This window comes from Frieseomelitta varia, unplaced genomic scaffold, assembly GCF_011392965.1.
Source record: "Frieseomelitta varia isolate USP_RPSP 00005682 unplaced genomic scaffold, Fvar_1.2 scaffold_773, whole genome shotgun sequence".
NCBI classification, from domain to species: Eukaryota; Metazoa; Arthropoda; class Insecta; order Hymenoptera; family Apidae; genus Frieseomelitta; species Frieseomelitta varia.
In genome coordinates this window covers 294,909-319,811 of record NW_025110560.1, presented here as the reverse complement: position 1 = coordinate 319,811, position 24,903 = coordinate 294,909, and the positions used below count along the sequence as shown (strand labels likewise).

Genomic DNA, 24,903 nt, shown 5'->3' with positions numbered 1-24,903 from the left:
AGCCAGAATTGGGTCCTTGTTGTCTTTGGGAAAAATCAAGTCAGAAGTTAATGGTAACTCGTCGAACGAATTCGAATGAACCGCTGTTTCATGCGGATAGCTGACGCACTTGCAGCACGAAAGGATATATTCGAGAAGGTTGGCTGGAGGTTGAGACACAAGATGAACTGGTGCCTATCCTTTCACTTGGCCGTTTTGTGATACGAGCCTCCCTACTCGCGAGCGTGTGCTAGCGTGTGTGTGCCCGTTTATCCTTAAGGCCGATTACACAACCACACGAATATAAGGTGTCCCGTTTGCCAGGAATTCCGGCGAATTTTGCGAAACAGCCTCTATCATCCCCACGCTTTCTCTCTTTCGTTAGAAATCCATAATTTAATCTTTCATTTTATTAGAATTATTTGATCTTTGGTTATTTTGCGATAGAGGATAGATCTGTGATTTGTATTAAGGATTTATTAAATATAAAATATTAAAAATATTAAATAAGCATTATATAATAATATATAATAAATATATATATATATATATATTATATAATATTATATAAATTATATATAAATAAGTATTATAGAATATTAAATATATATACCTTTTGTACGAAGTTAAAATATTTTTATCTTGAATATTATATTCGTATTTTCCAATATCAGTTGATCACTGCGAATTTTTATGCATTTCTGAGAAATTTAAGAATTCGAACATCCATAAGATGCATAATGTATGAAAGAATGCATGAAATATCGAAAGTAAGATACATACTTATTTCTGCTTAGATTCTATTTCTCCAATTGTATTCACAAACGTATGAAATTGTGTAAAAATTCGTACAAGATACTCGAGCCACCCTGTATATAAGTCAGCTTTCAAAGTTCATTAAACCCACAACAACTTTCATCATTCTCTTCAACAAAATATTTACCTGCTCGAATGCAACATCGTCGAACAAACAACCGAACCTAAGTTAGCAATTTGCCTAGGAACAAAGGTCCTTGACAAATTGGGGTAACAGAAATTCCCGGAGACGCTTCAAGGTAGCAGAGAACGATTATAATAGCTGTACGAGCTAACGACTTTCCCAAGTTACTAAAAGACAAGAAGGTGCAGTTAAGGCGATTTGTTGAGAATTCACTCGAACGTTGTCAGTCCAGCTTTCGTGTTAATTACTTGGCTCGAGTGGAATGCGTAAATTCTACAGACAAACTCTTGAATCCTTGGTATAAGAGCTGAAACTATAGAGATTTATCGATCGATCAAACTAGGAGTGAGAAATCACAAGTTGACGAAATACAGTGAAAAATACAACTGACTTAGTAACAACGAAAAATCATCGATATTCTAAACTGTTATAATTTTTTGCAACAGTCCACTTGGTTTCATTTCAAAAAGAAATCCTAACATCTCGTCGTTTAATCCTAATATAAAGTTCGATAAAATGGTTCGAAAAAGATCGTACAGTAAATTTTAAGAGTTTATTGTAAAGAGAAAATTTTAATCTTCAAGACGACGTTAAATCTAGTCACGAAAAACATTTTTCTCAATGTTTCGAATTTCTACAATTTTTCAGAAGTTATGGAAGCTTTATCATACTTTAAAATTATTGTTAAAATTGACTATTACGCGATTTATTTTTTATGAAATTATAACAGTTTAAAATATCGACAATGTTTTATCGTTATTGGTTCAGTTATGTTGCTGTAAGTGTAGCATATGGTGAAAAGATTCGAGTTTCGTAACGACTACCGTGCGATGAGCCGAGCACAATGTAATTGCACCGGATAACTGACCAACCTCTCGAAACCGATCATAATAGTTCCGACTTCCGGTCCTCCAGTGAATCAACGGGGTAGTCTTTCCTCGATGAATGAAAAGGCTGGGTTAATTAAAAACTACGTCTTGAATACGCTGGATTATAAGTGTTAGTAATTTGTCAGAATGGTGAGGAATTATTATTTTTTCTTTTTTTTTTTTTGGAGTGGTATAATTATAACTTTTTGGAATAATAAATTTAGAGTGTTCAGTGAATAGACTGAACTGCACTTGCACTTTCGAATATTACAAATATAGAACAGCTTTTAATTTTGTACTTCAGTTAACAATTAAATTATGTAATTTCCAATATTTCCAATTAAATTATGTAAGGACTTCCTTATGTTTAAGAATTTATAATTCGTTTTGAAGAAAATTTTGGAAAATAAGCTGAAGGTGACCTATTTGAAAGTAATTCAAAGTAACACTCATTTCAATGTACCTAATGAATTCAAGGTAGTTTATTTCTAGATGAAATTAAAAGGCGTTATGAAACCTGTTAACATTTATTATGATATTCTCCATAATTAATAATTATTAACTGCTTAAGAGAAGTGATAATTAAGACTAATGAAACGCTGGTAATTATCTGCAAATTATTAGTAATGTAACTTGATGTTAGATACGTACCTTCTTTTTTATTTCACGAATTATATAATTTCATTGTTACCATATTGAGCTTAGTATTCACTTGAAACAATTGTTGGCTGTTGTCCAATACGATTACGTGCTTAACCTCTGTAACTACTATACAAAGTACTTAAGTTAATTAGAACCAGTTAAGAAGGAAATTCAATGCAATTGTTCGAGACTCGAAGGAAAATAAATCTCATGGCTCTAGGTATTAATTCTCCCAACATTCTTTCTAAAGAAAAATTACTTCAGATTTCTATCAATTGTTTCGTTCAGTTAATGAACAATAAATCCATCTCATATCTAAATCTAACGCTTATGCAAATTCGTATTAAACTTTATTAAAGAATTAAAATTTAATTTAAGAGAGATGATTTTATTTTTGAATATTTTATATAATTTTGCATACTACGCGTATTCTGTATATCTTTGTATTTACGTAAATGCACAAAAATTTCCAGTCTATCAAAACCCTACTCTGTCATCAACATAAAGCTATCACCATCCAGCTTCGTTCTCCAATAACAATAAAAAATTCCACTCAAACACACGTCTACGTGACAAAACATCTATTCCTCATTCACAGGTGCCTATAAATCACAACGCACGAAAAACAATATTAAGTACGTATGTACATCTCAATGAAACCTTCTCACACATTTTCTTCCAATGACGTAACAATACCATTCCCCATAAGCAGATACCCAAGAGCACGAAACAAAGGATAAATCTCCGTACACCTGTAATTAACCACAAGAATATTTATGTTGTGTGTCGTCCATTATACACGGAGTCCCGATGAGCCCTGAGGATACACACAGTACGTGACTACGTTGTACTCATCCAGAACCACGAAATTTCCCCTACCAGGTGCTCGAAAACCAGCAGATGTGCACGTGGCACAGGAAGTTTAGCTTTACAGAAGGAGCAGCTGATCTACACGCTGCGCATTCCTCCTCGAGGAGCATGGTCTCGGTGGTTGGCTTTGAAAAATAGGGGGTTGATACTTGCGCAAGGAGCTAGCTTGGCCTAGATATACACCCACATGTTCGCGCGGAAACGAAAGGGGGGGCCCCCTTTGAACAACCAGTCTATTAACTGTGCTGAGGGCACATTCATTTTCTCGATGCACGCTCTCATTTCACGTTTTCAAGGGATGCTTATTCGACACGGGGAACGAGCAGCTCTCCCTATTTTTAGTTTTCTTCCTTTCTCAAGCAATCATTTGTGAGAACATCGTGATCGTTTATCATCGAAGTGTTGTGATTCATTTTATTTTCCATTTTTCCGTCTGTCGTTTGATTATGGAAATAGAGAGTTAAGCAAAGTGATTTTGTTAACTTTCCTTCGTTAATTTACAACAAATGAAACATTAATGTTTTGATGTTTAGAAACAGTGTTTGATTTGTTATTTTATTGAATAGCTTCTTAATTCATCTTTATTAAAAGCTACTTCAGTACTCTCAAGAGTAATACTTAACTAACAGAGTAGAATAATACAGAATAATTTTGAAATAGTAAAATGAAAGGGCTTTACCAAAAAAAAAAGTTGGATATCAATTAAAGACAGAGTTTACATTTTACAAATGAATTCAACCTGAAACTCATAACCAAACCAAGAATGAAAAAAATGTTCTATTGAAATTTCCTCCAGAAAATTCACGATTCAAAGGATTATTAAGAACGATAGTTTTCGAAGAGAATCGAAATGAAAACACGAGGCAAGAGTTAGGCCATGAGAATGAGATGATGGCAAACAAGAGGAGAAGGCGGCAGAGGAGGAGGAGGAGGAGGAGGCGGCAGAAAAGCTGGCGGTCAAATTGTGAGCAAAAGGGAGGAGGGTTGCAGCTGCTGTGACAGCTGCACACTTCCCAATATTATTCGTCGGTCCGTTCCTATCTTCCGAATGGTCCCTCTCCTCCAGGTGCTGCTAGGTATCGGCGCCTCGAAAAATCCTTCTTTGTTCCCTCTTCGTAGCGAGTGGATCTACCTTATGCGCGATCTGTCACGTACAATATCGATCGACTATCACATTCATTGATTTCATTTTCCTCCCGTGACACGGAAGAAAAATTTATTTCAAAAGCGTGTCCAATGTACGATTGAGTTTCTGAAGAGATATTCGATTTCGAGTATTTGTATTAAGGGTTTCCTATTATTTGATGGTTGCACGGTAAAAGAGGATCAGTGTCGTCGGATAAGGACAATTTTTTCTTTTTTCTTTCCTATATACGAGTGCTTCAAAGCGTTGTTGCATGAAATGTCGATTAGTGTATGAATGATTTGTTTTATGATTACTAGAGGAGTATTATTACATGTAGAAATATTGAAATTTATACCTCATTATACCTAATATTTATTATATAGATATATAGAATTATTAATCAATCCTTATATTCTAGAACTTGTATTCTGGAATCATTCAACGTTTGTATTTTAGGTATTAATTAATCAGTGCTTATATTCTTCAAAATTTTCCATTCTTCAATCCTTTAATAACACACTTCAATATTTCAGTACTTTAATAAAATACTTCAATAGAATTTTCTATTCTTTCTATTTTTTTAAACTTTTTTTTATTGAGCATTAAAAATTCTTTTGTCGCATTAATATCATTTTATTGATTCCTCATTTTTTAATAAAAAAAAATTTATTTTACTGTATCTCTGAGGCAAAAACCCAACATCCTTTTAAGTATTCTTAATCTTTCCTTCTTCTACGTTTCCATGTCTTGAGACAGTGACTTTTTCTCATTCTATATTTAAATAGAATTATTCATGTTTTATACAAACTAGTTTCATTCTCGATTATCTTTCGATCAATTTATACAGGACTCGAGTCTATTCTCACTGCACGGTGATCAGTCTTCTAGCATAAAAAGCCCGCTGGTGCACCACGATTATTGCGTAACTATCAACTTATTCAGGTCAGCCGCTCGACCTTTCCCCAGTATCTACCTGTGCCGGATGCAAAACTGGACTAAAACGTCAGGGGAACGCGTGTCAGTCTTACGTGTATACGCTATATACGAATGTAATCGCGGTTGCAGGATATTCGTGCAATATAGACGGAAGTCCATGGAGAAATCATGGGACTGTCAGTTTCAAACTTGTCCACGCTAAGAAGGTGTATCGTGGCCTGAACGTTTGTTGCATCGTCGTGCTTCACAACTTTCTATTTTGCTCGTCGCTTTGAAAGGCGATGACCGACGTCAACGTTGATAGACTAGGAATGTCTATGCATTTACATGATGATGTTTGAAAGTGTGAAAATTTACAGAATACATATCGTATGCAGAAATACGTGAAACATTTATCTATGGAATATTTAGAACAAACTAAATTTTCTATTCCGTAATTTTTGTAATTTTACAATTTTTCGTAATCTAGAGGCTTGCACTTGTTAATTTCTTTAATAATATTTATGGAAATGTAGTTGTTAATCGATAGGATTCTAAATTTTAAAACTGCTGCATTGTATCAATTAAATTTTAGTTGATTTGGATATCAATTGAGTGATCAATTAAATTTTAGTTGATTTAGATATCAATTGAGTGATTGATTAATTCCTTTGATGCAATTAATTTCATTGGACGATAGAGGATTGTTGATGAGAGGGTGGTTTCCTTTTTGAAGGTTCCGGTTCCATTAGGGTTCAGCACGCTGGTACATACATACGTTTCTAATAAGTCAGCATCTGGAGACCTGTTTGGAAATCGAAGAAACTGGTTATTAAGGATATCGGATCCCTTGACACGAGAAACGTTACGCACCAATTACATTAGTGAGCGATATTCTATCGCCAAAGTGGCCTGAATTATGCTGTTGGAAAATGCAACGGTCTGCGACCACGATTTTACTTTTCGCATTTTGTGATTTTCGAATGGTGATTTTTTTTTTACCTTTAACGTGGTGAAATCTGCTTGACTTAGCATATTTTGCTTTTTTGCAAACTTTCTTATTCCTTCCGTGCTCTATTTTTTGTAATTTTCTTTACTGGAGACATGCATCTTCCAAATAGTAGAGCTATCTTATAAATATCTCATAAGATTTTGCAAATATCTTAAAAATGTCTCCAAACTTGAACGTCTTATAAACGGCTTAAGTAAAGGAAACGTTTTATCAAATTTCTCTTAAACGGACAAAATAATTTGGTTCTACCTTTAAGAATTTTAAAGGGAGAGAAGCCGAGTTCAAGTTGACAGGGTTTTAGAAATGCAAACAAAAATCTGTGAAAGGGAATTCGAAGAGAGAACCGTCGAAACTTGCACGAAGTTTGCCTCGAAGAAAGAAAGATTTTGATCTAGAGAGAAAAGAGGGGAGAGACACCTGCCTGGTGAATAAGAAGGGTCGAAAATATGCCTGTAAAATTACAGTACGTCTCCAGAGAATTAATGCGACCTGGCATGGCACACCTGTTGTAAATTTTAAATAAAAGAATCCTCTGGCATACGAATTTCAAGCCATCGAGAATTTAACGTTCTCTACCGTATCTAGCTTACTTTATTTCCTTTGCAAATAAAAATTTCAGATAAAAGATAGTATACCTAATAGAGCAATAAATGAACAAATGCTTTCTCGTTGTGCCTTCCAGCTAAGGTGAACAATGCTATTTATGAGCTGTTAGTCTGACGGTTTTAAGTAGGAATTCTTGTAATTTATTTCAATTAATCCCTAGAAACCAGGTTCGTAGGAAATTGAAAGATAAATTTAATTTATCAACAAGAGAATCATTAATCATTAAAAGAGAGGTACCATAAAATTATATCATTAATATAATTTTGTCGGATTTTAAGAGGGATAAAATTCTACTAATTTAATAATAATTAATCACGATTCATTATATTTTTTTAGACAGATCCCCAGCACAATTGCACGAAGTTAGGATTTACGATAGCATCAAATTGAAATATTCACGAGAACATATGTCACAACTAATTAACATCGACTGAAAGCTATTCAAGCAGAACGTGCTTCTACAGGAATCGCTCCCCTAAAGTGTACACACCCTGCAGAGAAGGGGTAGAAGACTTACAATTTATCTGATGGTCAGCTGGAATTTTCAGAGAAAATGGGAACAGATGGTATGAACTTTGAACTATGCGATGAATGAAAAATTCAAATCGTCTGTTCCTCGAATTCTCTGAATAACTATAACGGGTGACAAACTAAAAGGGTAAAGTCACTATTCGAGGTTGTGTCGCTTAAACATGAAACGATGACGAATAGAATGACTAATGTGTTAGGAATTCGGAAACAAATTTATGATATCGGTGATATTTATCGGGAGAGGTCAAAAGAATTTTTTTTTTTAGAACTGTACGATTCCTCCACTTTTAATTAATTTTATGTTAAAAATTTGAAACAGAAAGATCAGATTATAATAATAATAATCACATGAAATTATGAGATACATTTTCAACACTACCCTTACTCTTTCTCAATTATTTTCACATAACAAGTAGTAATTCACTAGTAATCTCACTAGTATTATTATATCCCAAAAAGATCTTACTAACTGTATACATTATCTTTTCCACAATTTATTTATTTATTTTTTTTTTTTCTATTCTTGAACTTCACTCTACGTAACAAAATTAATCGTTCGTTTTACTATTATCAGTAGTCTACAAAAGCGCAAAGGGACAAGATATCCCAAAGGTACCCGTTTTTGACTGTCCTGGCGAGATAGTGCTTCACGAAGATCGAAGGTGGAGTCTTCGCGGATATTTCTTGTTAGAACGTTGAAGTACCGGTCGTGTAGCTGGCCAGAAGGCTCGATTCCGACCTGGTGGGGGGAAGGTCGAAGAAGGCCGCAGCTGGCTAGATCCTGTCCGCGTACATACAGCTGAACGCGGCTGAATGTAAGAAACATGCCTTGCCAGTCGGGCCTTACAGTGTCGTTTCCCTCCCCACCATCCTGGCGGATCTGCAGTTGGCAACACGAGTGTCTTTACTGATCACAGGTCGCTATCGCTGCGGACAAATTCTTTGTCTCTTGAAAGGATACCAGTAAAAGTACCGCTTTGATAGAAACCTCGGCTACCTGGCTTCACATTACTAAATCCTACATCGATATGATCTTGATTAGTTATTAGATTACGTGCTGTAACGCAGGTAATTTGTTTTTTATGAGAACACACTAACTTATCTTACCAATAGTATACATTCTTACAATGCATAGAATATTTTTTGATATTCTTCTACAAATGTTTTAGGAGAATTCTTGTTCCTTTGAAATTTCCTACGGAAAGACGAACGTTTAAAGATGATTAAAAAATACGATATTTTATCGTATGTATGTGCACTTACATGTACATGATATTCTAATGTAAGAATAATTTTTACTGGCCATTTTATCGAGCCGATCCGGACCACGTTCCAGGTAACCTTAAACGATTTCTAAACCGCGACCCGTGAAGTCAACGGCAACTGTACTTGTGCCACATATCCGATAATCTCTTTCACACGTTCTTTCATTCACCGTCTATTCTCAGTCTCTCTCTCCTTGTCTCGCTGAATACTTGTCAGGCTTCTCTCGTTCTCTGCCTTCCCTTCGTTTACTGGAACGAAGAAAGAGGCAAGAAGGCAACGGACTCCCTCGACGGAGGAGAGTTTCGTATCCTTTGAAAATTATATCGCGGTCGCGGTTCATCTCGCGCGAATCTCGCTGATTTCGTTTTGTTCCATCTCGCGTTACGAACCACCCCATTGGCCGTTTTCCACTGTGCCCGTCCTCGTCCTGTGCGCGTCGTCTGTCGCTCTCCATCGGATCTACCAATCAGCGCGCTTGGTCCAGCGGGCATGACGCGACTGTTCTGCAGAGAGAACCGACCGATCGGACGGTACTCGACAGTCTGCCAGTAAACTCCGTGGCGTGCGTTGGCTGGCGCGTGTGCTAGCAAATCGTTTCCGTGCGTGTCACGACACGGATACACGCCAGCCAATCTCTCGATACAGTTATTAATATTTACAAGCGATCGGTTAACGCTTGGAGGTAAACTTTTCATCGAAGATCGCGAGGACTGAGATTCGCGTTGGTGCAAATTATTTAACATCGATTTCCCGCGTTGTTATTTCGTGTGTTTCATCTGTTTTTTTTTAAACGCGCATTGAACTCGCTCAGTTAAGGATACATATTAGTATTATTGTATCGGTGAAATTTTGGACGAAAGAAAAAAACGAAAGAGAAAAAGATGGTGCGTGGTCTGCCACAGTGGACGAAAACCTTGAGCTTCCCCGCGAGGGTGTCCCCCCAGAGGCCTGCCAAGGAGTCGAAGGGGTTTCATGTGAGCCCCAGTGCTAGCCCCACGTCGCCACCCAGCCCGATCAACGACAACATGGACAAGGCGCCGATTATTACCGACGAGGTTAGATCACATCTCTTTTCTTTTGTTTTTAACATTGCTTGCCACGGTTGATAACGCTTTGGAAGCTTAACCTTGTAACAATTGTAATCGAAAAGCTCGCAAGGACAGGTGAAAAATAGCAGGTGCATTATGCTGTATTTTGTATTTTACTCATAATGGCTCGTGAAACTGTAGATCCTTGTGTTCACATTATGTAAAACATTTTGGAGTATCGCATTCTGAAATAACAATTGTCTTTAACAGCATTAAAAATGAATTCGAAGATTTCTCTGACTCTTTTCAATTTTATTAACATATGCAATAAAAATTCACGTTTATAATTGTTCGAACAATTTCGTGAGTAACTGTGTATGTAAACATGCTTGTGACTCAGTGACATTTCAATTTTTGTAGGGTGATTTAGAAAATCTTCTCGAGGGAACATAAAACTGTGTTTTCATATGTCGTTTAATTTGCAAACTATCCAAGGTATGCTTACTTCTACGCAGGCCATTCCTTGAATATACTGGATCAGAGTTTCAAGTTTATCGTCATACGTGTTTCAGATAACGGTCTGTTGCTATAGGCTTCAAGCAGGCACGGTTAATCGCTGGTTATGCATTTCAGTTCCCCATGCATTTGTATTTGCAACTAGTGGCCCGCGTGATTATTTACTTTTGACTGCCTGTTTGGTACTCTGTTACAAAGAAACTTTAAATAATTATACGGATAATGTAAACCAGCCTTAATTAAAATTTGTCTTCGATCTGTGGAAATAGGCATTACCGTAAAAATATATTAGTCTTCGATTGTTTGAGAAAGTAGCCTAATAATTTTTTCATTCTGTTTAAATTAAGTTTATATCTTTCGTTACATTCAACTTCATAACCGTGTCGAAGAACCGTGTAACATAATCTTCATGCGAATAAAGGGAAACCGCAGAATGGAGGAAATCTATTATTGGATAAAACGGAAACAGAGGGTTGCGTTTCGATATCGTTTACAACAGCACCATTCATGATTTTATATCGTTGCCAGCGTTGTTGGCACGGCTCCGTTTTCTGCATATGCGCCCATGTTGCATGTTAGTTCCCTTATCGAAGTAAATACACGCGTTCGTGGCCATCGAACCATGAGCACTCCTGCCACAGAACAAAACACATTAAATCTTGAATACCGAAAGCAAGAGGGGTGATTTTCGTACTCGTTTCTCGAATGCATTTGTACAATTAATTCTAAAGTAAACCGACGCCTTTGTTGGTACCTTGATTATTTTCTAGAAATATGCTCTAACTATTTAATTGAAATGTCTTTTAAATGAAACCGCACATAAGTCTACGCGATCCAATACTCTTTTTTTAAATTATATTATATATGTATAATATACAAGAATTTAATTATATCAAACACATAAGGATTTTAAAGGAACTATATGACATTATATGTGATTGGAGTTGAGAAAGCAATATTTTTTACATGAATTAACATACAAAATAGTGAACGATATACTGTGTATAGCAAGTTACCATATTGCCACGTGATTATATTATCAACACACTCTAAAAATTGATTCAAATTATGTAACATCATTCTATAGTAATACAGTGTTCCCTGGTTGGGATAGTCGTATAACCTAAAGAAAAGGTCGCGGTTGCCATGAGCAATAGCTAGATGTTTCAACAGAACCGAAACCACGCCGTTCTCTTGACTGCTCGCCGCATATTTTCCGAAGAGTTTCTAATCATGCCGACAGAGCGGCTGATTTATGCCACGACAGCTAGCAACACGCTTTCAAATTGTTCATCGTGCAGCCTTTCCGGACGTGGTTTCGTTCACAGGGTCGGTCGTCCCTTTATTATCGATTACATACCACGATATGATTGTCACCCCTTATGTTCTTTAGATTATTGGATGAGTCAGTTTAAAATTACCAGGAACTTTTGTATTTGCTCTGAATATTTCGTAGCTCACATAAAAATATTTCGTCACATAAAATGTTTCGTGTAATATACACAATAGGTTTATTTAACTGTTCAATTATTTTCGTAAGCGATTCAGAATCATTTTTGTTCAAGTATTTGATGTATTGGCTCTGTTCTTGGCCTTTTGCCCTTCTATTTTTGTGTGACGAAATAAATGGAATTTATTCATGGGTAAACAAGGGGTCGCTGGAGGTCACTCTACATTGTCAACGTGGTTGCAACCCCTATCGTATCGATCATGTATTTAAGGAATCGAATCCGTCTCTTTTTGCGGTTGGTTTAATCGTTCCAGCCCCCTCGACGATACCAACACACGTGCGCGCCGTTTACGATTCCCTTTGTACGAAATCATTCTGTACGCAGCGGCTGGTAGTTGAGAGTGCCAACTTTCCATGGGGGAGGCGATTGGGGGAATTCGTTTGTGTAAACACAGCCTCTGGGAAGATGACAATGGCGGCGCGACTGCAGACGGCACGTGCCCCACGTTGAAAACGACTTTTCTTTTCTTTAGCAAGATAATGTATGTATGTACCTAGCCATATCAGCTGTATTGTTTATCAAAATATTAATGTAATATTTATCAAAACGTTTGCATTTATCGTGGGATATTTGTTAACTGTAACGGCGGAATTAGATTAGAAAGGAAGATCTGTACCTGGTTTTCTTCTAGTAGAAAAACGACCCCTTTCTGGGTTTTACTGGGTTCTGCTAGTTGCTTGTACATGGACCAGTTTCGCAAACGACTTGATGAACAAACTGGAGAAAGCGAAGCCGCCCGGCTGAATTTATCCAACTGCTTTCATGGAAACATGCACATTCAGGGAAATCTGAAGTAACATAACGTACTTAATCTTTTCCTTATAACATCGAGATATGCTCCTGATCCAGAGAATATAATTTCCATCCGATAAGATTAATTTAATTCGAATGATTAACTTAATCAATATCACTCTTTCAAAGTTAAAATCGTCAAATAGAAATTGTACGTAACGTTATGCGACAATAGTACAGCTAATCGAACAGGTGACGCTTATTTGAGTAACTGTTAAAGAAATAAGGTCAAGACTGAGAGAACATGACTTTTTACTGTGAAAAATCACTTTATTCCAGACGAATGCGAGGCACTGAAATATGCGAGGAAACATCTTGAAACATTTGTTTTTGTTATGACACGTACAAAGTGGAATCGAAAGAGATAAAAAAAAAAAACTTTGGACCGTCCGATTTTTAGAAGATCGACTCTCGTGTAACTTTTACTTAACGCCGCCGAGCCGAACGGAAATTGGCAACAAGTAGAAATCCTCCGGTAAGGGACAAAAGTTCAATCTCGTAACAGAAAATGCGGAGTCGCGGTTAAAGACGTCCAAGCATTCTCCAGCTATATAAAATAAAGCGACGACGAGAGAGCCGGCAGTGCTGATGAAGGTGGGGACAAGAAAAGGACCGATGAGGACTGGTCCAAAGGCGGGGAAAGGCGACGGCGGAAGCGTGGGAACCGAGCGTAACAGATGGCCTCGGCTGCTTCCGAACCCGCTCGGCCTCCTTCGTGCACCTTCGTGGCATCGGCTCCGCTTTCCGTTCTCGCGCATTTCGAGCGCTCTATGTATCGATGCAACTTGATTCGTTAATCCGCTCCTGGATCGTTATTCTTAACGCTGGAAAAATCACTTCGATTATTTTGACCCATTAACAAATTGGGAAAATTGTTATCTTCACTAACAATGCATAATTAAAACAGGACGTGTCAATATCAACCATTTATCATTATTCTGCCATATTAAGTTTATAAGTTTGGTATTTAGTATTTAGTAGATTTTGAAGGGCTATCGAATCAAAATTACAATTTTAAAAGATTGGCGGAATTGATATATTCTTAGTTTTTAATTTTTTAAATAAGATGAAGGATTTAATTGAATTTGCGGATTGTAACACTTTTGATGTTATCACCACTTCATATAAAAAGCTAAATGATATCAGACAAAATAAGGTTACACATAATTTACTTAAAGCATATGCCATTCGATTGAGAATCGAGAATAGGTTAAGAGGATAATGATGTAAAACAAAAAGTTCAGTAGAAGATATATGTACGACTATACGTACGCGTGCACTAGCTGGCAACCTTAGCACTTAACCCGATGCATCCATAAGGTCTCAGGAAATATCCAGACATCTATTAACATATTTCCAATGCAATGTTGTGTTCAGTCCAGATGTAAGTGGTAGTAGGGTCAAATACATGTCGCAAATATTAAAAATTAAATTGTACTTCATACATAACAATTAGATAATTTAGTAATTGGTTTAAATGATTTCAAGATTATAAATGATATAAATTTATAGATTCAAAACCTTAATACTAGAAATTACGTTTTTAAAATTCATTTAACAAAGAAAATTCAATGAAATTGAAATAATATGAGGGACACTAACAACAAAATTACTTTCAGTAATAATCTACGTGACAATGAGCTTAATCAGACTACTGTGAAATTCCGAGAATTAGAAAATGATGACAATACAGGAAATCGTGGCAGGAAGTGTCGCGAACGAACAATCTTCAGGAAATAGTACGCACACGTAGAGACAATTGTGTCATCATTTCAGTTATCTCTCGTTCTCTGACCCATGGATCATTGAAACAGATTAACGAAGCGCATTATCGTAATATGTAAACGTTACAAGAATTTCTTTGTTGCTTTTATGTTCACGTTCTGCTAGGGATAATTATCAACTCTTGTTTTAGAATGTGAGGAAATTTCAAGGGGAGTATTTAAAAGAAAGAACTGATTGTAGTGAGAACTACCGTCACTCTGCATTTACTCAACTGTTTAATTAATTACAAATGTAATTGCTTCACAATTTGTATGCCAAATTGGAGTAATTCAAAGCATCGTTTTTTTTACTTTCATCAGATACAAATGAAGAAATTAAAGATAAAACATTTATTTATTTGTTACTAAGCTTAATAGAATTTTCTACTAGACTTAGAAGATTATTATTCATATTTCTTATTTAAAAAAAAAGATATCAAAAAAACATAGAAGATTATCTTTATAAGATTTAACAATTGTTCAAAAAGTTACTGACTAACGACATTGACCGGTCGTTTGCTTCTTCTGTTGAAATAATCGGCCTTGATTCTTTAATTCCTTAAAATGTTACTAAATTAGTCTCATGTGAGTTAAGCAGCTTCTTCCAATCAGCTCTTATTAAGCTACGCGTGGAGACTGACTCCTGACTCTTGTTCAGGAATGCGAGATAACGCGAATGCTTACAAGTCGCTGTAATTACCGCGTGTTAATTTAAAAGCAGGCCTCCGCCTTTCTTCCCATGGAGGCCACCGCCTTCGTCACGGCCGGAAGTTGCTATGGTGTTTGTTCCTTCAAGTATTGTTCCCTCCTCGCATTCCATTGTAATGAACGTTCTTTCTTCTCTCTCCTTCTCTCTTTCTTTGCGATTCTACATGCCTACAGAAAATAAGCGTACGAGACAGTTGGCGGATCGCGATGGAAATTATGTTTAACAGGGGCTCCTCGAGTGCGACCATTGCGTTCTTTTCCGGGTACTTTTCAACCATCTCTTTCGTATTGTTACCAAGGTGTTCCGTAATGTTTTTATCTCTCTAATTGGGCACAATGAATGCACCTTTTTAAATATAACCGCGCAATGATCTTTCACCGTTATACAAGGTGAAGACAGCCTTGTAAAGCAGTTACTGTTGAGGATCGTTAGTACATATTATGAAAATATAGATTGTAGATTAGTATATCGTGGAAGTGTATAATTACACGTGTGGTTAAAAAATGAAATTGAAGTATATAGTAATTTGAATTGTGATTTAGAATCTTTAAAGAAATATAGATTAAATAATACATAGAATAGATACTTATACAAAGTGTCTTAAAACAAATTTTAAAAAAAATTTCTATATAACTAAAAATAGCATAAAATTAGAAAAGTAGAATATTAGGATAAAGGAAATCTTTAAACTCTCTTCAATGATCTGTGGTTCTTCTAGACATTGATAATGAAAACTCGATGATAAATAATTGCCAGTAGCCAATAGATTAATAGCAATTATTATCTTGTTAGCTTATTTACGTAACGATCGGAACGGCCTTTGACATCTCCAACGAGACTGCATTTTAATGCAAAGAATACATATCTAGACATGTTTGTTTCAGTTGTCGAGATTATTTGGAAAAATGAAGTGATCTCTGGAGTGTAATCACAGAGCTAGGATGAATCACATAACATTTGAAATTTAAAAATTTGTAAATTTCTATGACCCCATAAGATACGAGAAAGACGTGCTCGTCATACAAAAGGCTATCGGTAGCATTTTTTACTTGGAATCCTATCATTTGAACATTCTTAAAAACAATATCAAATGTAATAATTATATCTTTGGAGCACACACAGGAAACTGGGTGTTTATTAATTTATTAGAAGGAAGTTTGTTAAAGATTTACACTTATACTATAGAATATTTGACAAGCTTGCAACAAGAATGACTGATAAGATTAAATCTCAAGATAAATGAATTTGTCATACTGTGGCAAAATGTCATATATGTACATTGACCTATATACAGTATTAAAACGTGAATTGCGGTTAGCTTTATCGTATCTTATTACAGAGAATTACGTTTAATAAAACACACGGAAAAACATGGCGTTGTAAAATATTAAAATATAAAATAAAAAGAAAATGGTATTGATAAATTAATGAAATTTTAATTGATAAATTAATGAAAATTTACTGTATTTAAAAGTTAAGAAATTGACAAAAATAGACTTGGTTTGATAATGTCAAAAACAATTATTAATTTATAGTCAAACGATAATCTTGAAAGAAATTCCGGAATCATATCATGAGTTTGATTTGTTTCTTTATCACAGTATTATATTCAAATGTTATTGTTTTCTGTAAGGAAAATCATTTCGATGATTTGAATAGAATTATGTTTTTTTTTTCTTCTAGTGAATTATACTAAAGGAAGAGTGCAACTATCGGGACCTCTCCGTTTGAAATTGAAATGGCCTCGTTAAAATTCTAGTTGTGCTTATTCATGGGTCGTGAACTCGTGGAGTTCTTAAATCCCACGTTACAACTCGACGTCTGTTCAGAAAGCTATGGAAACAAAGAGACGAATGTTCTATTTTTCTAGCGCCAAGAAAAGTATCTAGCAGGAGAAATGAAACTTTTCTCTTTTCTCGCTTCAGCGAAGAAACCAGTGAGTCTGATCTTAATTGTAGCTATTGTGTGTCTGATTCATGCTAAAGCATCTTGGAAACAAATAGGAATTCGCTTTTGCTCAAATCGCTCAATAATCAAACTGAATATTTTATTTTAATTAATATCTTCTTCTATTCTGTCCTCCAATGAAATGATGAAGATTGTTTGATTTTTTAATTTATTGAAATTAAAAACAAAAATTTCGTTTCAACGAAACGGAAACAGTATTTGATTTTGTAAATGGTACATCATCTTATCTATATTTTCTTCGCAAAAATTCGTATTAGTTTGTAACAATTTATCATCTAATACTATTGTCATTTAAATTAAAAATTAATCAATAATGGCCAATAAAAGTGAGCTAACAACTTTAATAATAGTTTCTACAAACAATAAGTTTTACTGAAAACTGAAATGCACAAAAAGGCACACCTTGTATCCGTGAAAAGAGATGTGTGAAGCAAGTTAAATCCAAGAGAATGGTAACTAGAACGAAGGACGTTCCTGAAAAACGGAGCATGACTTCATGTGAAATTCACGGGTCACGAGGATTACTCGGAAATCGTAGAATGCCATCCCACGACCGTTAATTTATGGGATTCGAAGTTCACGGTGTACGGCCGAGCCCAGACCGACAGGAAGTTTTCCTTTCGCACGCGATCAGCCTGTCTCTTCCTTTGGTCCGCGTGATTGACCTGCAAATAGCAACGGGGAACTTGAAATCAACCGGATGACCCGTAATTATTAAACTTATGCACGTTCTCTATTAGTTCTCTAGTTATTAAAGTTTCTAAGATGTTTCCTTTCATTCTCTTCAGTCTTTCCTTTCATTCTTCAAAAGAAATTTCATCTCTTCAAGTTAAAGAAATTAATTTATTACAAATTTAACTTTTTTTTTATTGAAATTAAAAGTTTTTCTTGTAGAAGAAAAAGTAGACAAAATTCTTCGCGGTTTCAGAACGGCGGAGCAGTGAGTGCAGAAATTTAGGAGATTATCTCATCAGATTGTCAAGGTCGTGTGGTTTCATGCTGATGAAATAAATGAGATTCGGCCGTTGGATTCGAACCATCGCATTCATGCATCACTAATATGAGAGGATTTCTTTTTAATACTGGACATTCCTGTCAAACTGCTTTCCGTTTCAGCAAAATACTGCAAGTTTTTGCCCGATGTGATTGGTTCTTTGATATTCCAAGAAACAAAACCATTATTCTCGACTTCCACGGTATTTTCGACTTTTTAAAATCTCTTCGCATTTTGAAAAATACCTGCAATATAGTTACTCTTGCCAAGTTTCTTTTCAGGTATTTATACATATCTTTTTTTCTAAATTCCCTTGAAACGAGAAGACAACATCCACAATAAGTATAAAGTTTCATAGAGAACTATTGAAATAATTCAAAATGCTGATTATGAGTTTCCAGAATTGTAAGGATCTGAGAATATACAAAAGATTTATTAAAAGCTATTGAAATAATTAACAACATGAAGATGCATAAATCAAGTGAAGGAATCCAATTTCGTTCTTCAATTCCCAGCATTAGAACGATTCTGCTCATTTCTAGAGAATTTTCACACGACGGGACCTGGTTAGAAAATTCTTTGCAGGGCCGTGCAACGCGAGGATGATAGTCGTCCTCGGGAGTAAGTGGAACGTACGCGAAGATCGTGTCCGTTATTTCGCCGTGACGTCACATCGACTTGTAACCGCTGTAACAGCACCATGGTGAGAGACTACCACCAAGTGATGTCAGCTTCGCGATGCTCCATGTCGGTATTCTAATTCAAGCGTTTATGGTGTTTCTTGGAATAAAGGACATCAGCCAGACGCTCGAATCCATTTCCATTTGCCTGTTCGTCGCCACTCAGAGAATCTTCATTTATTATTCAAGCAATTGAACGATTATCTGGAAATATAACTTTCTTTGGATATAGTAATCTACCCCTTTCTATACGTTGTTCCAATCTTGTTAAACATTTACGAAAACTACAATCGATCGATATTGATTTTTAATTTTATTGGTGCTTGATTGATTTGTAAGTAGCTATTAATAGAATAATAGCTTCTGATTTTCAATTAGATGATCAATATTTTTAAAGACGTGTTTTCATCATCATCATCTTCATTCATATATCGTTTGAAATCGACTAATTTCTTTCAGACTCTGCTACGTGTTTCGAAGTGAAATATAAACTTAGGAATTTTTGCTTGTACACGTTCGAATATAAGAAATTAGCAATATAGTTTATCTACGCAACGAAGCTCAATGACTCTAGTCATTCGAAGTTGTTCAGTAACAAACTAAACGTTTAAATGTAAATCACCAGAATATTTAAATTTCAATGCCTTAATTCAAAAATTCGAATGCCAACGCGTTGGATTTAAATATTTTAATTTCCAATCTTTTTCCCTATTTAAAAATTCGAAATTTATTTAAATCATTGCATCGATCGATAGTATCCGTCGAACTTTCGACTTTTACATAACCGATGCTTTCGGTAATATCATTTTCCATCGCTGTTGCGTTCAGTTTCCCAAGAGAAAGCATCGTTTCATTTTGACGATATTACGGAACTTGCGTAACGCGAGATCGTTGCTCGCCGCGGGGGCTTAATTGGTCCCTCTTTGTTTTAATTAATTCGTCGTCCGTCTTCCTTTCGATTGTTTGGAATCCCTCCTAATGGTGCACGCCTCACTAATTTACGTAGCCGTGTCACGAAATTATTATCGTGCCAATTAAACGTAATTCACCAAGTTTACTGCCAGAAAACCAACTTATCAACCCTGCATTTAGATTCATGTCGGAAAGCAATTTTCCTTGTTTTGAAGCACTTGTTTTAAGTAATTCTAAACTTGTACTCTATTTTCACTTTCTTTTCATTTCTTTGCTCTAGCTTTTGGAGTACAAAATGAATCGATGAATGAAATATTGTAATGGAGTAGACTAAAATAAAATGAAGTCTTTATCACGATTAGTGCAAGTGCAATTTTTATTTTATCGGTACCATTATGTAGTGGATGTTCTTATTTCTTCGTGTTCGCTCCTTTTTTTCGCAATCTCGAAGCTGAAAAAATAAGTCTTTCTCCTCCATTCTCGACGATGGCTGGTTAGATTCTTCGACCTTGCCGGTTGTGCAGGTTTCAACTCGCAGGTATCACATCTATACCGGGTGTACCTGTATGGAAATGTCTGATTGGAAATTAAATGAGTACCTGCTTTGCAGGAAATTGCGTTTGTCAGTTTTCTAGTATTGCAAGAACTTATATTTTTCAGAGAGAAATTTATGACAATTCAGAAAAAGAATTTTAAATATATCATTCAGGAGTAAAAACTAATGGGTGGTGCCATCGTGACTACCCTGTTAAGAAATAAGTTGAAAATACTGTCTAAAATATTAAACATTAATTAACATTTGGATTCATACTAATTGTAAATTGTATAATGTATAAATAGTAATATTTTCCAGAATGTTAAATAGTTTCTTCCAAAGGAACAATCAGAAATAAAAATAGGATCAGTGGATGGCGCCATCGATGTTATCCGAGCATATCGGAATTCGAAACACGTATTAATAGAGGCAATAATTATTTCCACGCACGACGTAACGTGTTAAATTTATTCTGGTTTTCTCGCCTCCCGCATGGTTCTCGGTACGGGTTCACCTCCTGCATCAGGGTTATTATTGAACCTCGCTATTTCCGAAAACCGTCACGACTCCTTCGTCGACAATTGCCATGGTCGACAGTTCTTTTTCTGGAAGAAACAACACGGCATGAAAATTCTAAAGGGAATGCTGTCTCCCATGTCACCTTTGTGCTTGGGGAAAGTCTTCTCCACGGACGGATTTAGATTTATTAGACAGTGTTGTTACACACAGTCCATCGTTTATTTTCACGTGTATTTCCAACTGTTTCATTACACATCTACATTATACGCATCGACTAGGCAGCCATTGGTTTACGATTCCAGCCCAATTCTTCAGATCTCAATTTAGTTGCAAATTAGTTCAACTTCGTAGTTAGGTATAAAACGAAACTAAAAAATTGCAAAGTATTACTTTATTTCTTGTATCATTTTCTTACTGAAATTGAATTGGCACTGCTGGAATCTAAATGAAAAGAAAAGGCAACGTTAGCAGAAACTCTTAACAGTAGTTCACTAAACTCAGCGGTATCGCAATATTGACAATCGACGTAGAGAACAAATGGTAATCTTGGCAGAAAAAATTACACTTGTCGACATAAAGAAACTGTTGATATAACATCACGTATTACGTGGATGGCAGCAAAATTAGATTCGCTAGAGCGTAATTTTGAGAGTAAAAATGGAACACAGTAGTTGTTCTAACAATCAAGCACCATTGATGGAACCATTTAGACGCTAATGGGATCCCATTTAGCATACAAACAATGGAAGCGTGTATTTGTCGATAGAGTCTATCATTTAAGCGGCATCATAAGAATCACTGTGATATTACCAACAGCTACTCGATAATGCAAGATTAGGTATAATGTTCTCATAATCGTTCTGAATTCCCGATACGTTTATCTCGTGGCATATGTTTTCGAAAAAAGTTCAGTCAATATGAATTAATTTCAGTGAATTTTATCAATCGATATCTAGATCGTCTCACAATAATTTATTAACTAATAATATTAGTGAAAATTGTTATGTTACAAATTATGTTGTAATAAATTTATAATTTAATAATCATTTGTAATCAAATAAATCAAATGATTTGTAATACGTAAAGTTTACTTATAAAATTTCATTTGATTTATTATCGAATTTATATTTATAATAATCATTTTATAGAATTCCACTATAATGTCAAAGGCTGTCAAAATTATCATAAAAACTTTTGTACTTATAAAAAATTTTTCTGAACGTTCAATATCAACGATTTCATTATTATCATGTAAGAAAAGACGAGATTTTATGACTTTGTAATTCCAACTACTCTAGCGTTATCAAGAGCAAATAGCTTTTCGTATACATACGGAGTTTATATTACTAATTCTCTGTTTAAAATGAGTTACGTATTTCGCAGCCTTCGAGTTGTGATCAAATGAATTTTGAATAATTTTATCTCAACAATAGAATATGATAATAATAAGAAGAAGAAATTATTTGTTATTGAGAAATTTAAAAATATTAGTGATAGTTCATATAAATCCCAAAGTTTTAGAAAGAATTAACTTTATTAAATATCTGAGAATATATAACAAATGGAAAAATAAATAATCAATGTCAAGAACTTTAAAAATATTACACTGTACCATTTCATAATACTTCAAGCAGTTTATAATACTTCAATGATTTCAGGATTAACTTTATCACGTTTCTGATAATTTACTTTAATATTGCGTTGTAATATAACAGACGAAGAAATATCTAACAGAATTAAATAATTTAATTCTCTATTCTACTGAAGGAAGAGGAAAGTACAATAGATCAATATTTGAAACCAAAAATATTTTACATCAACAATATCTTTTATATCAACAACATCTACTATAAAATGTAGTACAATATTACACTTAATATGATATTTCAACCTGGTCCAAATCAAAATTTACAACTCTTCCATAAAACACAACAATCTCGACAATCCTCCATGTAGAGTCTACTATCTCGATTTTTATCTGATTTTATCATCTCTCGATTACAAAACAGTCTTCAAGAAGAAGACTCTAAGACGTTTGAAACATTCCTACTTATGTAAAATAGAAAAACTGAGCGACAGAGTCGCGTGATTGAAAATTGATTATCATATTTCACCGTGGCAATAATTGGAATGTCAAACGGCTTTTTTATTGGACATAAGACCCAATGTATACTCATCTTACGGACAGGATCGCCTAGTAACAACTACCTGTTATCCAATTAATCGCTACCCACGTTCTGTTCTAAGAGGTTCCGTTCCACTCGACCATACCGTTCGATAGAAACCGAACAATTCAGGAACCTATTCGTTCGAGTTCCAATAGATCGAACACATTATTCGACTAACCATTGTTTACTGAATTTCCGTGGCACTGTCCAATTTTGTATTCATCAATCTGGTTTCTTTTGTTAGTCCAAAGCAATTTGATAGGATTTGGTTTTCTTGAATAGAACGATAGATACGAATTTTTTTTCTCATCTTTCTTTTTTTGTGTTACAGAATTTCCAGGACCTGGAAGCAGAGAAGGCAATAATGGGCTCCATTGTATATTGCATACATCATAAGGATGGCTGCAAGTGGTCTGACGAACTTCGAAAGTTAAAGGTAATATTATATATATATTTCTGTTAGTTTCAATTAGTCTCAATGTTCCATTTTTATATAGCGAGATTAATGATTGTTAAAATAATTGAAAAGCTTTGTGAACAAAGGCGAAATCCATTGTTAAATTATTATGAAACTTTTACTCATTTTGTGAATATGTAAAGAACAAAGTTCTTTAAAAATCAGAGTTTTCTTAAATATTAATTACGCACTAAACATTTTGTGTATCCTTACTTCAACAAGTATACGCTTTCAAGATCGTTTCATTATGCATTTCTGATCTTGGGCGACCTTGCGCTGATAGGTCGTTGAACTGGTCCCGGCACTGTTAACTCCCACACGGCTTATGGATAACTTGTGCTGGCCTTCCAATCAATTATAGGAATAATTATCGATTCTTCTTACCGTTATTAATATATCGAGTCTTACATGACCTCTTGTCGCGTTACAAGTTATAAATCTCTTATTAATAGCTTCATGTTTCTATCTATTGTAATCAGCAATGAGGAAATCCTGTTGTCAGAAAAAATTATAAATTAATAAGATTGACCTGGAAATAAATTTATTGTAATCTTTTTAAATAATTCTACACGTGCAGCAATATTTAATGATTTCGCCATATATAATTAAATATATAATGACGTATAAAAATGTTGGATTGTAATCAGTTGTCATAATAAATTTCATTTATTGCCAAAATTTTATTATTTTCTAAACAATTATTATTTACGTGAGTAATAGTTGGAAAATGATTAATAATTAAAATAAGAATTAAAATTAACACACTTCTTCAAATTATGTTTTGTAGTTTTAAAAGTCATCGAATAAAACCTACTTTAAAAATTTATTTTTTTTTTTTTATCATGCGATTTCGTTAAAGAATTCTGTTAAGGAATCAGTAAATTACTAACTGTAAAAAATTTCCTCACATAATTCTCACAGAAGAAACATTTCAATCCAATGTTTCTGCACGCCATTGTAAACACTATATATTACTATTCCTTCGATCTCCGGTATGCGGTTCATTCACCCGATTGTCGCAACGCACGACGAAGTAGATCTGAGGAGAACCGATCCGATCGGAGTAAAAGGAATGCGTCGTTCAAGTCTGACCAATGTAAAAATCGCATTATATCCTGTTTAGGCTCACCTGAATACCTGCAAGCACGACGCGGTCCCCTGCAGCAATAAATGCGGCGCGATGATCCCCCGTGTGCTGATGGAGGACCATTTAAAGTACACTTGCGCCCAGCGGCGAGCACGCTGCGACTTCTGTGCCAAAGAATTCACCGGTCACACGCTCGAGGTAACCGCCGCCTGCATTAATTAGAAGAATCGCGTTCGAGTGCCAACCGTTAACTGTTTACTATAGTGGGAACGGATGGAAGCGAAAGCATCCTCATGAGCTCGAGCGAAATTTCTGGAATTCTTTTTCCATCGTTTCCATATTTTAATCGCGGATGGATGCTCACAGTGATTCGTCGAAAGTATTTAAACACATATGGAAACTTTTTGTGAATACATGGAATGGTTATATGAATAAATATATTCATATTATATCATAATATATTGTATGTTGTATATTAATTTTTTATTAAATATTCATTCCTGCTTGA

The 24,903-nt window shown here is 35.0% G+C and overlaps 1 protein-coding gene and 2 long non-coding RNA genes across 7 annotated transcripts in view; 1 reads left to right on the top strand and 2 right to left on the bottom strand.

The window, feature by feature from the left end:
* The window catches only part of LOC122535791 (TNF receptor-associated factor 4), a 34,818-nt gene that overhangs the window by 7,378 nt on the left and 2,537 nt on the right, over nt 1-24,903 (top strand). Inside the window, exons 3-6 of one of the 5 annotated variants that reach the window (XM_043667611.1) lie at nt 9,659-9,811; nt 16,759-17,011; nt 23,183-23,287; nt 24,432-24,593. In XM_043667611.1, the coding sequence (XP_043523546.1) occupies nt 16,973-17,011; nt 23,183-23,287; nt 24,432-24,593 (306 nt within the window). In that variant the 5' untranslated portion in view covers nt 9,659-9,811; nt 16,759-16,972. Of the gene's footprint in view, nt 1-7,338; nt 7,526-9,616; nt 9,812-16,758; nt 17,012-17,417; nt 17,751-23,182; nt 23,288-24,431; nt 24,594-24,903 lie in introns of those variants that run through there. The other 4 variants (XM_043667609.1, XM_043667610.1, XM_043667612.1 and 1 more) reach the window with 4 other exon arrangements.
* Nucleotides 7,859-9,227, bottom strand: LOC122535797. Its single transcript, XR_006308264.1, has 3 exons — nt 8,754-9,227; nt 8,598-8,685; nt 7,859-8,508 (listed from the first exon to the last, which is right to left on the bottom strand). It is a non-coding gene; the product is annotated as an uncharacterized LOC122535797 (long non-coding RNA).
* LOC122535795 lies at nt 23,158-24,524 on the bottom strand. Its single transcript, XR_006308262.1, has 3 exons — nt 24,438-24,524; nt 23,522-23,800; nt 23,158-23,194 (listed from the first exon to the last, which is right to left on the bottom strand). It is a non-coding gene; the product is annotated as an uncharacterized LOC122535795 (long non-coding RNA).